The sequence below is a fragment of the Herpailurus yagouaroundi genome, unplaced genomic scaffold, assembly GCF_014898765.1.
Source record: "Herpailurus yagouaroundi ecotype Mexico unplaced genomic scaffold, PumYag 162541, whole genome shotgun sequence".
NCBI lineage: Eukaryota > Metazoa > Chordata > Mammalia > Carnivora > Felidae > Herpailurus > Herpailurus yagouaroundi.
In genome coordinates this window covers 38,596-55,867 of record NW_024423262.1, presented here as the reverse complement: position 1 = coordinate 55,867, position 17,272 = coordinate 38,596, and the positions used below count along the sequence as shown (strand labels likewise).

General features: G+C 57.3%; 2 protein-coding genes across 2 annotated transcripts in view; both read right to left on the bottom strand.

The window, feature by feature from the left end:
* Positions 1–845: 845 nt before the first annotated feature.
* LOC121026817 (transmembrane protein 89-like) lies at positions 846–2,707 on the bottom strand. Its single transcript, XM_040469609.1, has 2 exons — positions 1,438–2,707; positions 846–1,045 (listed from the first exon to the last, which is right to left on the bottom strand). Exons 1-2 carry the CDS (start codon positions 1,996–1,998, stop codon positions 860–862), a joined length of 747 nt encoding a protein of 248 aa, XP_040325543.1. The 5' UTR covers positions 1,999–2,707; the 3' UTR covers positions 846–859.
* Positions 2,708–3,463: 756 nt separating this feature from the next.
* The window catches only part of LOC121026818 (cadherin EGF LAG seven-pass G-type receptor 3-like), a 36,608-nt gene continuing 22,799 nt past the window's right edge, over positions 3,464–17,272 (bottom strand). The window contains 20 exon segments of the mRNA XM_040469611.1: positions 3,464–3,748; positions 3,986–4,122; positions 4,373–4,427; positions 4,615–4,794; positions 5,431–5,601; positions 5,973–6,068; positions 6,154–6,246; positions 7,175–7,244; positions 7,391–7,497; positions 7,587–7,682; positions 7,984–8,061; positions 8,196–8,309; positions 8,804–8,951; positions 9,036–9,118; positions 9,399–9,551; positions 9,631–9,795; positions 10,005–10,168; positions 10,725–10,835; positions 11,067–11,206; positions 11,287–11,445. Of these exon segments, the coding sequence (XP_040325545.1) occupies positions 3,734–3,748; positions 3,986–4,122; positions 4,373–4,427; positions 4,615–4,794; positions 5,431–5,601; positions 5,973–6,068; positions 6,154–6,246; positions 7,175–7,244; positions 7,391–7,497; positions 7,587–7,682; positions 7,984–8,061; positions 8,196–8,309; positions 8,804–8,951; positions 9,036–9,118; positions 9,399–9,551; positions 9,631–9,795; positions 10,005–10,168; positions 10,725–10,835; positions 11,067–11,206; positions 11,287–11,445 (2,335 nt within the window). The 3' untranslated portion in view covers positions 3,464–3,733.

Here is a 17,272-nt window from a genome sequence, read left to right as displayed (position 1 = left end):
CACATTATTGGTCTAGATTTTGCATTGCAGCATCACTTTTTTTTTTTCTTAAGTAGGCTTCATGCCCATTGTGGAGCCCAAAGTGGAGCTTGAACTCACAACCCTGAGATCAAGACCTGAGTTGAGATCAAGAGTCGGACGCTTAACAGAATAAGCCACCCAGGAGCCCCTGTAGTGTCAGCTTTTTAACATTTATAATCTCTCACCATTTTTTCCTCATTTTAATGCACTTATTTCTATTTTTGAATTCGTAATTTTATATTCTTTTTCTAAAACAGATAAACATGCATAGGCCTCAGTACCCACTCAACCTGGATTGTCCTCAGTAGAAGGAAGAGAAGGGGTGAAGTTCAGCCCTCACTCCACTTTCAGGGGCCTTAGAGCAAGGACCACTCGGGTGCCAGAGCACGGTTGAGGCTGCCATAAAGATGAAGGTGGCCGAGGCTCACCCTCCACCTCCCGACCCCCCTCATCCCCAACTGGGTGCCCTCACTGACTCAGTCAGGTTGTTACCTCCTCTGGGCAGCCCTCCATGGACCAGCCAAGTCTTCCCTGATGGTCAAGTCTTGTCCCACCACACCAGGGCCCCTAGGGAGCCCTGGAGAAGGAGATGTATTTATGGCTGAGACCTTAAGGAAGAGGGGGCTGTCAGTGGGGGCAATGGAGGAGTGTGAGTCAGCCCCACATGCCCACCCATCCTGGGCACAGAGGCCTCAAGTCTGCCGACTGCAAAAATAAAAAGGAGACACAGGGTCCAGGCGAGCTTGGAGACGACACACACACAGGCCTGAGCCTGGCCCAGGGCCTCAGGCCACCCCCACCCCGACTGGCCACCAGGCAAAGAGAGACATATGTTGGGTCACCCACTCTGGGTGGGAGATCCCTTTATTGGGGTTTTCTGTTTGGTCGTTATACGCCGCAGGTGGCAGTCAATATGGACCAGGAGGGCATCCAGCATGTGCAGGACCCCAATGAGCAGGGCGCGGTCTGAGATCGGATTCCGCCGTTTCCAGGGTCCGGAGGGGCTAGTGGTCACCTGCGGGTGCTGAGGATAGGACCAAGAGTCAAGAGTGAGAGCAGAGGGATGGGATCAGGGTGCGGTGAGGGGCAGCGATGGGGCCAGGGAGAAGGGCATAGGAAGGCAGATGGTGGTGGAGGGTCACCGAGGGTCTGCCATAGGCTGGGGTGGTCGTGGGGGCCAAGGGGGCTGGATGAGGAATAAGGATATTAAGGGGCAGAGGGACAGATGGGGACAGAGTACTGGGAGTGGTCAGGGGTTGATGGGTGTGGACAGATGTAGGGACCAGAGAGTGTGAGCGGTGGGGGAGGGGCACAGGCATGGGTAGGTTGACTGGGGGAGGGTTGGGTAGAGGACGTGATCTCACTGGGTCTGAGTGGAGGCAGGAGGCTGGGGGAACAGAGCAGTGCTGTGCTCACCTCAGACTTAGTGCCCTGGGAGCGCCACCGCTGTAGCACCGCACGGCTGACCATCAGCATCATGGTGGTGGTGAGTGTGACCCCAGCCACAGGGTAGATGCGGTTCATCCCCAGGCCCATCCAGTGGCCAGGACAGCCCAGACTGCCCCCACAGCCTTCCAAGGTGTTCGGATGACACCCCCAGGGCTGTAGGTCCAGCCCCACCTGGTACCACAGGGGCCGTGACCAGGCATGGGAGGGGGCTGGCATCGCCAGCAGGGGCAGCAGTAGCAGGGCGAATGGTGTGAGCAGCATGGCTGTGCCAAGTCCCCGGGTGGAACCTGGGTGCCTGGCAACAGACAAACACCCCTCCCCCAGGGGCAGGCAGCAGGTTCCAGCTGGGTCCATGGCCTTTCCTGAGGGCCAGACTGGCCAGAAAACACAGCAGGGTGGGGAAGGGGGGCTTCCAGGGCCAAGATAGGCGGTACGCTTGAGGCCTGGGTGCCGATCTCTTAGCCAGCCCAGGACTGAAGAACAACTCCTTCCCCAAGCCTCCTCCCTGCTTCCTTCCTCACCTAACATTCAGTCCCTCAAATTCTAACACCCCATGGTCCCTGAGGCTGCTGTCTGGCACAGAGCCGCTTGCTGGTCCCCAAAGCCCAGCCTACCCCACAGTCCAAATCACAGTAGGGTGAGCCCTCAAAACTGTGGGGCCCCCACAGGCTCTGAACAAAGCCTGAAGGTTCTCTCTGGCCTGTGAGGTCCTGTGTGCTGTGGCCTCCCTCCAGACTCAGGCAGGCCTCTCCGGTGTTCCCCAAAACAAGTGCTGTTCCCTCTGCCAGGACACGGTCCACCATTTCTCATGGCTGGTGTTTCAGTCTGTGTCATCTGCTCCCTTAGCTTCCCTCCCATGAGCATACTGGGCAACACAGTCCCTTCTCTGTTGTGTGACCCTGTTTTGTTTTGTTTTTTTTCTTCAAAGAAGTTCTAACTCTCTGCAGCTTCTTATTTGAGGTCTGCCCTCCACTCAGACACATAAGCTTCACTCACCCAATATTTGCCAAGCACGCCAGGCACCATTCCTGGTGCTGGGATACGTGTGACAAAGCAGATAAAAAGCTCTGACTTCCTGGGCTGTGATTCTGGGGGCTGGGGCAGGGAGGAGGATTCATGAACACAGAACAGGGTGCTGATGCAGAACACGATAAAAACTGAGCTGGACAAGGGGCGCTTCAGTGACTTGAAGGAGGGGTCAGCCTCTGTCCACTTGTCCAGCACAGAGCTGAGCACCTGGTCATTACCTGGGGGGACAGCAGTGTTCATGTGCTTTTGAGCAGGTGACTCAAGCCCAGCATTGCTGTAAGCATTTTGTGGCACTGACTCATTTAATATTCACTGAGCAACCCAGGAAGCGGGTATAATCATCATTTCACTATACTGCCGAGACACAGGCCCAGAAAGATTCTAACCGCACCGCCCCGCCATCACTCAGAGCTCAGCTGGCCTAAAGGCCCACTGTTGCCCACTAGGGAACATGCCTAGATGCTGGCATTTTATGGTAGAAATGAGCACGTTCCTTGGTTGACCATGACCTGCAGAGCCCAGGTGATGTAATGATTATGAACAGGCATTTTCCCAAGTGGACAATCCTGCACATTCTTCTAAACACAGACCAGCAGCACCTGTAAACACCATGCTTCCCCGCCGGGGCCCCCCCCCCCCGGTTCACTCACACCCTCCAGGGGCTGCACCTCATTGGGATCATTCCTGAGAAGAAGCTCTGATTCCAACGATCTTCCAGATGAAGACATAGGTGCCAAGGGTTGAGAGCAGCTGGGGAACTTGGACCTGGGGTACCCCCACCCTGGGCCCCGTAACTTTCCCTCTGGTGGCTGTCTGCTGTCTCACCTGACTCTGCCCTCCCCAAACCTTCCCCCCAACTTCTGACTCCAGTCCCCACTTTGGGGCCTAAGAAAGGTCAGGAGCCAGGGCTGTAGATGGCTGCCCACCCCATCAAGCCCCCACCAAGGCACAGCAGAGCCTGGTGTTAGGCAAATAAATCTTTATTTCTGGGGCTAAAATCATACATCTTCCCCCAACCCAGCCAGTGCCAGTCTGACTCCAGTGCCCCATCCCAGGCCTATAGCACTGAACTTGGAGTCCCAGAACCTCCATCCCTGAGTTGTGTGTATGTGTGTGTGTTTATACGGAGGGGACTCCTGGGGGACATCTGGAGGCAGCCCAGGGTTGGGGGGGGGTCGTTCTCACAAGTTACAACATTCAGAGGGGAGCAGTCTCAGGCAGGGTGGCAGCATGGTCAGAGTTTGGTCATCTGAGGAGGCAGAGGAGGGGAGGCTCTGGTCAGTTTCCAAAGGACACATATCAGCCCCTTCCCCCAGGACAGCAACCCCTGCTCCCAGGAGCAGCTTCAGCTAAAGGCAGGAAGGGGAAGCAATGGGTCCACCAGGGGCAGATCCATCCAGGAAGGGTGGACTTCCTGAAGCTGGGGGTCAGGGTAGGGACAAGCAGTAGACAGACAAAAAGCTCAGCAAGACAGAGGCCAGCTCACCAAAACAGGGCTGGCAGGGCTGGACCTCGGGTGTTGGAGGGCAAAGAGGACAGCGTCGTGGACAGAGGCAAAGAGATGCTGCTTAGTGATCGATGCATCGAAGAAGTGCCCAGCCTCAAGCTGGGCAACCACAGGGGCTGAAGGCAAGGAATAGGTCTCCCCTGACTCATAGAACCACCAGGAACCCCAACCCCAGTCCCCCGAATACCCTGACCCATTTCGTCCCCGACCTCTACCCCTGAGGCTACATCTAAACCTCCAGTCACTCTTGATCCTTGACCCCTGCCCCCCTCAAGACACCTCTGACCTCCAGTTTCAGAGACCTTAACTCCTTGCCTGGAAGAGCCCACTCCCCTCCCAGACCGCTCATGTCCCCACCCCACGCACTGTGGCAGGCAGCCATGTACACCTCCACCTCGATCTCTCGGAAGTCACGGAAAATCTGCAGAAAAGGGGGCCAGACTCAGAGGGAGCCTTGTGGGTTCCGAAGAGGGAGGCTGGGGTGGGAGGGAGTTTTGAGGGGGAGCTCAGAGGGCTCTTGGATCTAGTTATGGGGTCGGGAGGCTTGAGGGGGACTTGTCCTCTCCCAGGGCTCTTCTTAGGAGTGTCCCCAGCCCCCAGCCCCTTACATTCTTCAGGCTCTTGAGGCACACAGTGTCCACAAAAGAGAGGGCTCCCAGATCCAGGATGAGGCTGTGGAAGTGCGGCTGAGGCAGGCCCAGGGCTTTCAGTGTGGTCACATCTGGGGCCTTAGCATCTTCTTGACCGCTGGCTGCCATACCTTCTAGCTCATTCCCTGTGCTCACCTGCTGGCAAACCGGACACACTGCAAAGGCTGCCCATGAAGGGGTGATGTCAAGGAGCACACAGACATACAAGGACACATAGGGTCAGATGTGGGAGCACGCACGTAAACACCCACATATATTGGGACATTCAGGGGACACTGGAGAACCAGGATGTGGGGAGTCTCTTGTATGCAAAGGCAAGAGGGACACATGAGGACACACAGGAGAGGACGCCCAGACTCAGGAGCACATACAGACTTGGATATACTGCTCTGTTACCTCCCGCACCCAGGCTTACTAGGGAGGCTTAAGAAGGGAGGGTGCTGGGCAATTGTAGCCTACCCTCAGTCAGCCAGGGCGGAGCAGGGAGGGGGCCCAGGGACACATGTGCAAACGCAGACACCCTGGCATACCATCTGGGTCTCTAGTTGAGCCTGGCATCCCTTTTGATCCCATATTTTTCCCCCACTCCCAATCCTTTCCCTTTACCCATGAGCACAGACTGTGGGGTCTTGTGAACTCTACAAATTCAAGGTCTTCCGATGGCAGACCAGAGAGCCACAAGCAGAATCTATGGCAGATCACCAGACCTCTCCCCATAGGGCATCTGATCCACCACCCACCCCCCTGCCACTGGCACAACCACTTAAAACCCACAGCTGGTAGGTCCGTGGCCTTCCTCTCAGGACATGCATGGTCACCCCCATCTCTGCAGCTCATGGCTGACCCCTCTCCCTCGGCCTTGGAGTCCTCCATGTTGTTGCTCTCCATGTCTCTGGTGCTGGAGTTGACTTCGATAGAAACAGAAGTGTCCTTGGAGGCGGCAGTCTAGGTCAGGGGAAGAGAGGGGCCATAAAAAGCTGTCCCAGCTGTCATCTGACAGCCAAGCCAGGCAAGTCTGGTACCACCCCCAGGCTTTGGGCAGGTAGGCAGGCCAGGAACTGAAGCTTGGGACCCAGGGCTGCCAGACTGAAGGTGGTGGGGTTCTGACCAGCTCCAGGAACAGCCAGACTGGAAAAGGATTGTGGTGGTCCACGCTTGTTACTGGCTTAGGATGTGGGAGAAAACAAAACTCCACCCAGAGCACTGACCCACCAGGGGAGCAAAGCAGGGGTCCTGGGGGCATCAGGGAGAAGAGGGGAATGAATGAGGTTAAGAAGTCAGGAGGCCAGGAGTCCCTGGCTCAGAGAGGCCCCTGCCTGTTTCTGGAGCTTCTTCAGTCGCTTCAGCTTTTGCTCCTGCTTCTTGACCAGCTTCTTCTTCCGGGAGATGAGGTGGTCAACATCCACACCGCACTAGAGAGAAATGTCAGAAGGGATGCAGACATTCTGGGGAGGTAAGGGACCCTATGACACTCACCCTGGGGACCCCAGGCCTCACCCTCTGCTTCAGTGCGTCGCTGTAGAGCTCAGCATTAGCAAAGTACATGGTGGCTGAGGAGCGGAAGATCTTCACGCCTGGGACCTCCCTGGCCTAGGGATGGGTCAGGGTTGGGGGTGGCTGAGCCCTCTACTCTCCTGTTTGTATCTTGCTCTCCTGCTTTCCTCTCCTGTATGGCCCAAGGGCCCCCCATCACCAAGCCCCTGCCCTCCCAGACCTTGGGCCACAGATTTGGCTACATAACCCTAACACCTCGTCCTGCTCCCTACCCCTCACCCCCACCACCCAGACCCTCAGCCAAGCCCGTCAAAGCTTCCTCCAGGGCACCCTGAACCTTCCCTTCCCATCTCCCCTCTCTTCTGTTAAAACCCAGGATAGGCTCTTAGGCCTCCTCTTGGGTCTCCACCCCCCCACTCTGTGGTCTGTTTTCTGCATGTACACAGAGAGACCCTCCCCAGCTCCCATTCCACCCAGGACACAGTCCAGGTCTCTGCTCAGCACTTGGGCCTGCACAATGTGCCCCCACCTCCCTTTCCATCCAGCTGAGCTGCTCCCCCTCCTGACCACTCCTCCCTCTGCCTGATTATACTGTACTCAGACTCCAAGTCTCCAAGTCAGCAGGAATGGGCTTGTTTTATTCCACTGCCCCTACTATTAAGCATGAAACTTCTCAGGAGGTAAACGAATGATAGAGATGTAGAAACTCTGCTGATCAGATCAGAAACAGCCTCTCCTTCACCCTGGTGCCCCAGGCTCCTGCCCCACCAGCATTCCTGTCCCAGAGCTGCTCCACAGGATAAGACAGACCCCTCTCCTCAGGCTCCCATGGCCCCTCTATCCACTCCTCCTCTGTCCCTTCCTAGCTCTGAGGAGGGTGGCAGACTAGAACTCCTCCCCTGAAGCTCCAAGGACCAAAGTACCCTCAGTCCCCAGGGTCTTTGCCAGGAGCAGACAAGACTAACAAAGGCCCATTCAGCCTCTGTCCCACCCCCAGGCCTCCTGCTCAGCCCCTGCCACCCACCTCTGAGTACTCAGCCACATCTCGGTAAATATCCGTGTCTGGCACCTGCCCCAAGATAGAGTAGCGGGGCCTGTGAAGGAGACCATGTGAGGAAGGGGCAGCGAGGGGGTACCAGGGAGCCTGGGTGACCCCCGAGATGCAGGAAAGCGGTGGGGAGAAAGTGTGGGCCTCGCTCCCTCACGAGCTGGGATGGGGGGACCCAGAGGGGAGACTCACAGCTGCGTACGGAACACCACAAGCAGCAGGGAGAAGACCACTGCAACGGCCAGGCCAAGGTCCAGGTTCAGCAGGATGGTGGCCACAAAGGTCACCAGCCAGATGAGCTAGAAGCAGAAGGGCAGCGGTCAACAGACTCTAGAGGGGGCCCTGCTGTAGGTCCCCACCCCCACCCATGGGCTCACAGGCCTCTCACCAGATCCACTCGATTTGCCTTCCAGAGGGAACATATGTCGGTGAACTGCTTCAACATGCCCTTCAGGTTCACGATAATGACGGCTGCCAGGACTGCCTGGGTGAGGGGAGTGTCACCAGGGACTTCCGAGAGGCGCCCTGGTGCTGACAACCCTGACTACCCGGGCCTGAGCCCTGAACGACGCCAGCCGCCACCTGCCCCCTCAACTGAGCAACTTGGATCTCACTCGGAAGGGTTCCAATCCCTGATCCTTAACTCCAAATCCCACCCCAAAGAGCTCAACCTTGAAAAACAGGGCATGAGCTTGTGTCCCTGCCCTTCACCTAGGACCTGACTGATTTGAGCCCCTGGTCTGGCCAGGTCCCTCAAGCCTGGCTGTGGGGAGGAGGCGGCTCACCTTGGGCAGGTCTTGGAAGAGTTCCCCAAGTTTGACGATGATAATGAGGATGAAGAGGGAGGAGACAGCCCCAGCCACCTGCAGGGTGGGAGTGAGCAGGGGGGTGGGGTGGGGTGGAGGGTAGGGGAGTAGGGTGCAGGGAGGAGCAGGCAGGACCGCCCAGCCAGAGCGGTGTGCGTGCGCACAGATGCACACCCGCACCCGAAGCCCACCTGCGTGTTGCCCCCGGTGCTCTCCTGTACCAGGCTGCGGGACATGGAGCAGCTCACAGGGAAGCACCGGAAGATGCCCCCGACGAGGTTACTGAGGCCGAGAGCCACCAGCTCCTGGTGGAGGGAAGTGCGGGTGTGTCATGTCTGGTCACCGTACCACTGTATCTAGGCCCAGGTGTCCCCTACCTCCATCCTCATTCAACAGCCTCCAGACTTGGCTACTGTCCCGAATGCCCTGGCTACTGTCCCAGTCCCCTGCGTGGCCCCAGCACATTTGTTTGCTGTTTCTTTTCTTTCTTTTTAATGTTTATTTATTTTTGAGAGACAGAGACAGAGCATGAGCGGGGGAGGGGCAGAGAGAGAAACACAGAATCTGAAGCAGGCTCCAGGCTGTCAGCACAGAGCCCAACATGGGGCTCAAACCCACAAACCGTGTGATCATGACCTGAGCCAAAGTCGGATGCTTAACCGACTGACCGATCCACCCAGGCGCCCCTTGTTTGCTATTTCCCCCTGTCCCACCTGCTATACCACACACTGCCCCACCCCCACCCCCCAGGCCCTGGCATCTGTGTTTACCCAGCTGCCCCCATATCCTGCCGCCAGACCTGGTTGCTGTCCACCCGGTAGCCGTGCCTCAGGGCGAAGATCTTCCCCAGTGAGATGGCAATGGCGAAACCAACCACGGCGATGGTGAAGGCATAGCCCACAAGACTGGCGAACAGCTGGGGGTTGGGGGCCACTGGGGGCACCAGCCTGCAAAGGGCATCTGTGAGGCCAAAGGAGGGTGCTGGCCCTGGCCGCCCACCCCTCCCTAACCCGACAGGGGCCAGAGCTCACCCTGCAGGAATGTTGCCCACGACATCCACCCCAAATCTGCGCTTCAGACCCACGCCATAGGAGATGCCTGTGGCTCCGATGAGCTGGGGGGAGAGGACAGTCAGAGTGTGGAGAAACTACTTTGGCAGGGAAGAAGGGGGCCTGAAGCAAAGCCTTCAGGAGATGGGGAGAAGTGGACGACCGGGTAAGGTGCTGTTTGGGGACTGGAAGGCACCAACTTGGGACCTTTCTGCTGTGGTTCCAGCCACTCCCCCAGGAACTCTCCCTGGTGCCCACTCTGGCTGGTCTTTAAATCCCCAAGGGTACCTGCTGGCAGGGACATATCCTCCCTTGCCCTTCCCCCCTGCCCCGAAGAATCCGAACCGTGAGCAGTTCCCCAGGGAGCGGCAGGGGCAGATGTCGCTGCAGTTTGTCATTCAGCAGTTTCACCAGCACCAGCACCACTCCTGCCACCAATGCGGTGACCACAGTGCCAACCACGCTCTGGGGCAGCTTCCAGCAGACCTCCAGAACTGTCTGAGGGGAGGCAGGGTCACAGCCAGCACTCCAGATGGTGGAGCACACCCTACATGTCCCTCCTCCCACCCTCACTCACATAGATGAGGGACAGCGGCCCAGAGCGGCTGCTCAGTTGGAGGCCAAACACATACTTGAGCTGCGAGACGAAGACCTGTATGGACGCGGCTGTGGTATAGCCGCGGACCAGAGGCTCTGACAGGTAGGTGACCACGAAGCCGAAGTGGACCAGGCCCAGCCCCACCTGTGGGGTGGCCAAGGACAGTCAGGGAAGACAAAGGCCCTCAGGGCAGTTAGAGCACAACCCGGGGCAGGTGGAATCCAAGGGGCATGAGTGAACAGCAATAGTGAGAAGGGCAGCGATGGTCAGACTCAGGGGAACTGGCAGGTGAGGGTGGGGACGGGGTTGGCAGCAGTGGGGGTGGGAAACACATACTCCTGACTGCTCCGCACCTGGAAGAGGCCGACCAGGACACTGAGTGTGGCGGCCAGTTGCACCCGGGCAGCATCTCTGGCCTCCTCATCGACTGTAGCATTCTCAGCCTGCAGGAAGTCCTCATCCGGGGCCAGGGATTCCGTCACACTGCCCACCATTACAGACATGACAGCAAAGGTACCTGCAGGGACAGGGCAGGGCAGGTCTGAAGGGGAGAGGGCACTGCCCTAACCAGGAGCCCTGTCCTTAAGGCAGAGGCCAGGAGACATTCAGCTCTAGACAAGTATCTTCAGACTATGCCATACAAACAGAGGCAATGCTGGTGGTCATGTATGAACCCAGAGCTCAGGGGCTCTTGAGGGTGGCTAGAAACGTTGGCCCTGCATCATCTGCCCTGTTCCACTCATGTCCATCGGCTCAGAATCATTCCCTTCGTGGAAGGTGAAATGAGGAAAGGGGGACGGCCCGCCTCAGGCTAGTCAGGCCTCTGCCAAGCTCTGGGCCCCTTGCAATGCCTCACACACATCCTCCCGGAGCCAGGAGCTATCCTGAATCTGTGGCCCCACAGTCGGAGGCCTAGTCCTGCCTGGGAATGACCTTGGGCCAGTCTCCCAGTAGCCCAACACCAATGCTGTCCCCTTCCCTAAGTTCCCTTGCCCTCCTCAGCCTGCCCTCATCCTGTCCTCCATGGGGGAACGTGGACATCCTCCTGCACGGCTGAGCCTGGCTCCACTCACCCACGGAGATGTGCCGGGAAGTGCCAAACAGAAAGTAGATAAACACAGGATAGAAAGAGCTGTAGAGGCCAAACACGGGGGGCAGTCCAGCAAGGAGGGCATAGGCCAGGCCTGGAGGCGAAATGGTAGCAATGTAGGCTTGGAAGACTGGGCCTTGAAAAGGATGAGGGAATCCCAGCCCTAGGTCATGGTCCATAGTTCCAGGGGCAGGGCTCAAAGCTTCAGATGCGGGTGGGTGGTGGGTGGGCACAAGACCACAGGGCTTCCGGGCCAGGGCCTTGAAGGGCTGCAGATCACCCCCCAAAGACTGAGGGTACAGCCTCTGGGTCAGGTATGGCTCACCCTGTGGTAGCTGCATAATGGCCACACTCAGGCCAGCCAACAGGTCACCTAGGAGCCAGTCACGCACGGGATACCGGGGTAGCCACGCCAAAACTGGGAGGTGTTGGAGGAGAAGGGCTCGGGCCCGAGTGTAGGAGCACCTGAGGACACAATGGTAGGCATTGGGAACACAGTCTACCTAAGTCCTGTCGGTGCCCCCAGCCCCCACCCTCAGCCTTACTGAAACCAGGTTCGCCACTGGTGGGTCTCGGTGGCTGAGGTCAAGCATCCCAGCTCCTCCAGCTGTTCCTGATTCAGCAGTGGCCGTTCCACGTAGTAGTTTCGCTTCCTCAGCTCCATGGCCTGCGTCACAGGCAACAGTGCCTCTGTGTCCCTCTGACTGGGGTGGCAAGACCAGAGTCATAGTGAGTGTAACCCTGGTCCAACCTCCCTCACACTTCCACCTGGAGTCAGAGAGTCATCCTCAAGATCTAGGTAGGTCCAGCTCCCAGCTGGCCCCACGCCCAGCCAGTGGCAATCCCTGAACTTTGTCTAGCACAAGTCTCTCACTGGGCCAAAGTTCCCTACAAAAACACATCAGGATGAATACAATCCATACCTCCAACCCAGGGACAGCTGTGAGCGCTCTACCAGGTCCAGGTCCCAGGCTGACTGTCCCCCGCCCCCCCCCCCCGCCCCTCCCCCAGCCAATCCCCGTTTAGTCTCTGAGTCCTTATCCAGCTGTTCCATGAGCTCTGTGCTGGCCATCTGAGAGCACACACAAGGAAGGGATCCAGCAACCAGGGTTCCGGCTCTTCAGGCAGGCTCCTCTTTAGAGGGGCTCCCCTCTAAGGGAAGGAAGGTGCTGAGGCTAAGATTGCCCCTGGGCCTCCAGCCCCGGGGTCCAGGTTGTGGACAAACTCAGGCTTAATCTCACAAAGCCAGGGAATGGTTCTCACCTGGAGAAAGGGGTCTCACCTGGAAAGGCAAGCTCCCACTCAAAGCGGGAAGATCCCCCCCCCTCAAGAACTCCCGTTCCCAGGTGAGATCTCACGTAGGGGAAAGCTCTCAACTGACAGGAAAGTTTTCATCAGCCAGGTATGTTCTGTCTTGGGAAAATCTCTTATCTACCCAGGCTCCCACCTGAAGCAGGAGGTGGATCTCCTCTAGGAATAGGAGATCTGGAGGCGAGGGAATTCTTAAGGGGGGGGGGGGGGCCCGGGGTAGCTCATACTGAGGAGGAAGCTTTCTCAGTGGGGAAAGTTTTCACCTACCAGTAAAGTTCTCATGTGGAAGGTACTCTCACCTAAGAGAAGCTCTTACCTGGGGGAGGCTCCCACCTGGAATGGGTGAAAGCTTTCACCTGAGAATAGATCTCCGCTGCGCAGGAATCTTCCCTGAGGGGAAACTCCCCAGCTGGGAAAATTTTCAGGAAAGTTCTGATCTGTGAGCTCTGACCTAGGGGTAGGATCCCACCGGAGGGGTAGGAACTCGCCTGGGAAGAGCCTCTAACCTGGATGTCCTGCTTGGAGAAGGGAGTAGAGTGCGCACAAGGAAGATCCTCAGAGACTCTTGGCACCGCGGTCTCACAGAGATCTTTGAGCCCCCTTGCCCCTCCTCCGTGAGTCACGCAGGTCTTCTTAAAGCGCTCCCACCACCCATCAGAGCGCGTGTTTGGAGGGCGGGGCCTAGATCATTGGCCCCTCCCTCTGGGAGGGCACCGCAGCCCTTCCAGCCGTATCCCAGTATCCGGGATCAGTTGTACAGCTAGGTGGGTTCAGGACACCGTTATGGACTCCGTGCAACGACGACCTCCCGCCCCAACGCGCCCATCTGCGCACCTCCTGGGCCGGGTCTCCTCCACACTCAGCCGCCTCCCGCGGCCCGAAGCCAGCTCGCGGGCGGCGTTCGAGTGGCTTCCCGCACAGTCCTCAGGAGAGAGGGTCCCGCCAGTTCCCGCCCCCATCCCTCGCTTCAGGGGATAGCTGCCTGCAGAAAATCGGCAAAGCGGCAAACACAGGCGTTGCAGGCAGATGCCTGCTCCGGACTTGGCGGTACGCCTTCGGAGCTAACCCAAGCCGGCTTCTGCACCGAGACCACGCGGCGGCTCTCGGACACAGACACGGGGAACCAGGGCCACGCCCTGTACTCACCCCAACGCTTCCGACAGCCCCATGGCTAGCGGGCTGCCAATTGCCGGCTGCTGCAGGAACTGGGACTGGAGGCCGCTGAGGCTCGGGAGGCGGGGCCGGGATGAGGACCTTCGGCGCTCTCCGAGGGGCCAATCCCCGGATAGGACAGGGAAGGCTTGGACGAATCAGAGTGGTCGGGCGGGGCCTAAGTGACAAGCTTCGGTCTGGGCTAGCCCCAAGGCGGAAGATTTAACCCCTTCCTCCCCTGCGGCCTGGTTAGTACTGCCCCTCCGGGCTCACTTTTAATCTCCTGTCTAAACCTGGTAGAACTGCAGAACTGGGACTAAAGACCTGCGCGGAGCTGGCCATAGCCGCGGCCCCAGGTCCCTGAGTACGACAAAGGCGAATACCAAGTCTTGGCTTCTCGTGGAAGGACCCCGCGGGATGGGGCGAGATACCCGCCAATGGGCTGCCTGTGGGCGCTACTGGTGGCCAGAGCCATAGCTCTCCTTGGGGTATCAGGTCTCTGCGGGCGCCACCTTCAGTCTCTCCTCTTAAGATCAGGCAATGTCTGACACCGAAGGTGCCCTAGGCTGCCCTTCAACTCTGGACACCCAGACCCAGAATGAGACTGAGAGTTTCCCTTCCTCCATACAGAGCACAGCCTGGCATCTCGGTTTCTGTCCAAAGATTTCTGCGTGAGCGGAGAAGGAACGCGATGTCCCAGCCAGGTCCAAGTCCTAGAGGCTGGTGGGGGTCAGTGCTGTTAATGGGCTGAGGGGTTAGCAAGGGCAGTTCTTAGGGTTGACTGGGCCCCTAGCCAGGGCAAATTCGAGGTTACAATTGCACACCCTGAAGACCAAGTCATCATGCTGCCACCTTGAGAGAGAGGAGTTTCCCTGGCACCTTACTCCCAGCACCTGTGCTCATACTTCAGGCCCCGATCACAAGGCGCCAGGCCAGAATTAGGGGTGAAAGAGATGGGAACCTGGTCCAAATGTCAGACGAAATGTGCTAAAAATAACTGAATATTGAGGGGGGTGCAGAGCTCAGATTTCTCCCAAAGGTCAACCTGGCCTGAATCATTCATAGCCACCTTCCTACCCTACACCCCCACCCCCAAACAGAAAGAGGCAACAACCATTTTCTATAGAAGTTTATTCCCAAAACAGAGCGCGGCTTCACGGAACAATTTACACAGACAGGGAAAGGGCCACTGGGCTGGAGCAGGGGACCCCCACCGAGGGACATCTATAGAACCTAGGACATAGCAAGGACGACCCCCTCTCCCCACAGTGGGCCCCTTAACCCTTCAAGGGCTGGGGTCATTCTGCTGGGTAAGGAGAGCTGGGGTCCTGGCTGGCGGATTTGGCACCAGTCAGTGAAGAAGGACTTTTAATCTCCTTGGAAACTGCCTCCCAAGAGTATGTGCGGGGAAGGGGCAGGGGGGTGTCTGCACAGAACCCCCTACAACCCTGCACAACCCATTGTTCGTAGCGGTAAAAGGATGCCCGCTCTGGAGGATTTCTGGGTCTGCTGTTCAACAGGGGGCTCAGGGCTGGCCTTTGGCCTGGGAGAGGTAGAGGCTAGAAACTCCTCAAGATGGCCAGGTCCAGGGTCCTCAAGCCCCTCTCCCATCTTCTCTATCTTTCACTTGTAAACAAAGGGGGAAAAACACATTCTCAACTGTAAACAAAGTGTAAAAGTTCAAAGTTTTCAGTTGTAAACAAACTTGTAAAATGTTTTAAATCTTGACCTGTAAACAAAGTAACAAAATCTAGAAGTCCCCAGTTCTGGACATCAGACAAAGTAATAAAAGAGAGTTTTGTGAACAGGGTCCTAACAGTCATTTTTCCCTATAGAAGAAAATAGAGTAGGATGGAACTAGTTACTGCAGCCCAGGTGCCAAGGGCCAGGGAGGGTCCTGTAAACATGGGAGGCAGTGGCACCTACATTCTGTGTCTTCAATTCCCTTGCTTTTGCTCCCCTTGCCCCCACTCCTACCCTACCCCTCGGAAGAAATTCTAGCACAGGGCAGGGTCAGGGCATCAAATGGCACCATGGACAACTTTTGCTCATAGCAGGGGTAGGGGCTGGCAAATGACCCCCTAGTCCACCCTCTGCAGGAATGTCTGAACAGAGGCCTGAGCCCCTCCCCAGGAGAGAAAGGGAAGCCTTGCTCTGTAAACATGACATCTGCTGCTCCACCAGCACCCCACAGCATCAGTCCTAGGTCATAAGGCAGTAAGTGGCAGGGACTCCACATAATAAACACACACATCCACGGGGAGGGGCAGCGTGAGCAAGCCCTGTGAGGAGGTCAGAGGACCCCTGTTTCCAAGACCAACCCCTTGTCCCTGAAGTTTGGCCCTTGGGGCATCCAAGAAAAAGCAAAGATCAGCTCTGTACTTTGGGCCCTAACAATATTCAGATCAATGGGTGGGAGGCTACTTGCCCTTCCTGTCTGAATCCGCCCCAGTAAGATGAGAGGAAAGAGCATATGGTTTGCCAGGGACCCAAATGGGGCCAAACTCTACCCTCTGTCCCCTTCCCCTCCCAGCCCAGCCTCAGAACCCCAGGAGACAGAAAAGCTGAAAAATAACATAAGCATATCTCTCTGGTTACAAAGGTACAAAACGTATAAAAGTCCTCCTTTCAGTTCTTCCCCCTGCACCTGTTACACGCATGGCGGGATTTGCTCACAGAGAGAGCAAGGAGCCTCAGCACTGCAGCAACAGGGAGAGCTGGGGGGCGGGCAGGAGGCTGCCTGGGGATCAGCCCCTGACTCCCGGAGTCTCTTCTGTTAGCTCTAATCTTCCATTGCCCTCAGCCATTCCTGGTCCGTGAGTCTGCCCCTCAGGAGTGCCCCTCGCTTCTGGGAACTCTGCAGAGTTGAATGCGGTAGTCAGAGGTGGTTGCTGAGAGAATTCAGTCAGGGGGCTCTGGGCTTCCACCACAGCCTGGGCCCCCACCATCTTCCCCCAACCCCATCACCTTTGCCTCTCAGTCCCCAGCCCCCTTACACCTATTTCAGGGTTCTCAAGCCCCTTTACCCCTTCTGCACCCCAAGACTCATCAGCAAGGCCCCACGGCCTCCTGTCTTTAGGCATTCAGCGAGCACCTACTATGTACAAATACTACATTAAGCACTTGACAGATTTTTGTCTCAAAAAATCTCCACATCTCAGAAAGTTTGTTACTACAGACACATTTTACAGATATGGAAACAGAGACTCGGAGAAGTCAAGTGTGATTCCTGAACCCAAACCCCTGCTCAGCCCCCCAGGGCCACCCCCGACCCCCACCAGTCAGACCCCAAAGTTGGGCTGCAGTTGGGTCCAGGCAATACTCATAGCTCTCCCTCAACCCTCCCCCAGCACCCTTCCAGAGTCCCTGGCACCAGGCCCCAAGTCCCCTGCTCCTCCTTCCTTTCTCTTCCTCGGACTCTGCCTGGGTTCTTCTATTGGCCTCCTGTCCCACACCTGGGTCCCCTTCTCCCCAAAGCCTCCTTTCGCCCTGCAGCCCTCCACAGAGCCTGACCTAGCTGTTCCTCCTTCTCAAAACTCAACTCTCCTCCTCTTGGTTTCCAAAGCCTCGCAGCCCTTGTTTCCTCCCCACTCCTCTGGCTCCTGTGTGTCCAGCTGCTTCCCAGGTACGACTGCTTTTCCCTACCCCACAGATGCCCCATAGGCACCTGAAACGCACCAGGTCCCAGCTCGGTTCCTACGTGCTCCACCTCACGGTGCCCACAGGCACGAGGAACCTAACATTGACTAAATCAATCGATCAATCAATGGATAAATGACTTACTTTCAAAGTTAGCTCTTCGGCCTGGAATAGAAGATGCCCATATCCTGGCACCACTTCTGGCCCCTCCTTATCCCATACCACCTCCTAAACAAAGCCTCTCAGGCAATGACTCTTCCTCTCCTCCTTGCCCCTTCCACATACCAGGTTACCTCCTACTGCCAAGCCTTGGCACCTGCTCTCACCCCCTCCTCTTGTTCAAGCCCTCCGGAAGGCACCTATCTCTCTTCCTTCGCCCAGGAGGTACAGGGGAGGGTGGCTGGCACCAATCATACACCCTGCAAGTTA

Bases quoted from the DNA above. Each gene is read 5' to 3' on its own strand.
- LOC121026817 (XM_040469609.1), bottom strand. From the start codon at position 1,998: ATGTTAGGTGAGGAAGGAAGCAGGGAGGAGGCTTGGGGAAGGAGTTGT. The intron at 1,046-1,437 runs GTGAGCACAGCA...TCCTATCCTCAG, and splicing joins CCCAGGGCACTAAGTCTGAG to CACCCGCAGGTGACCACTAG.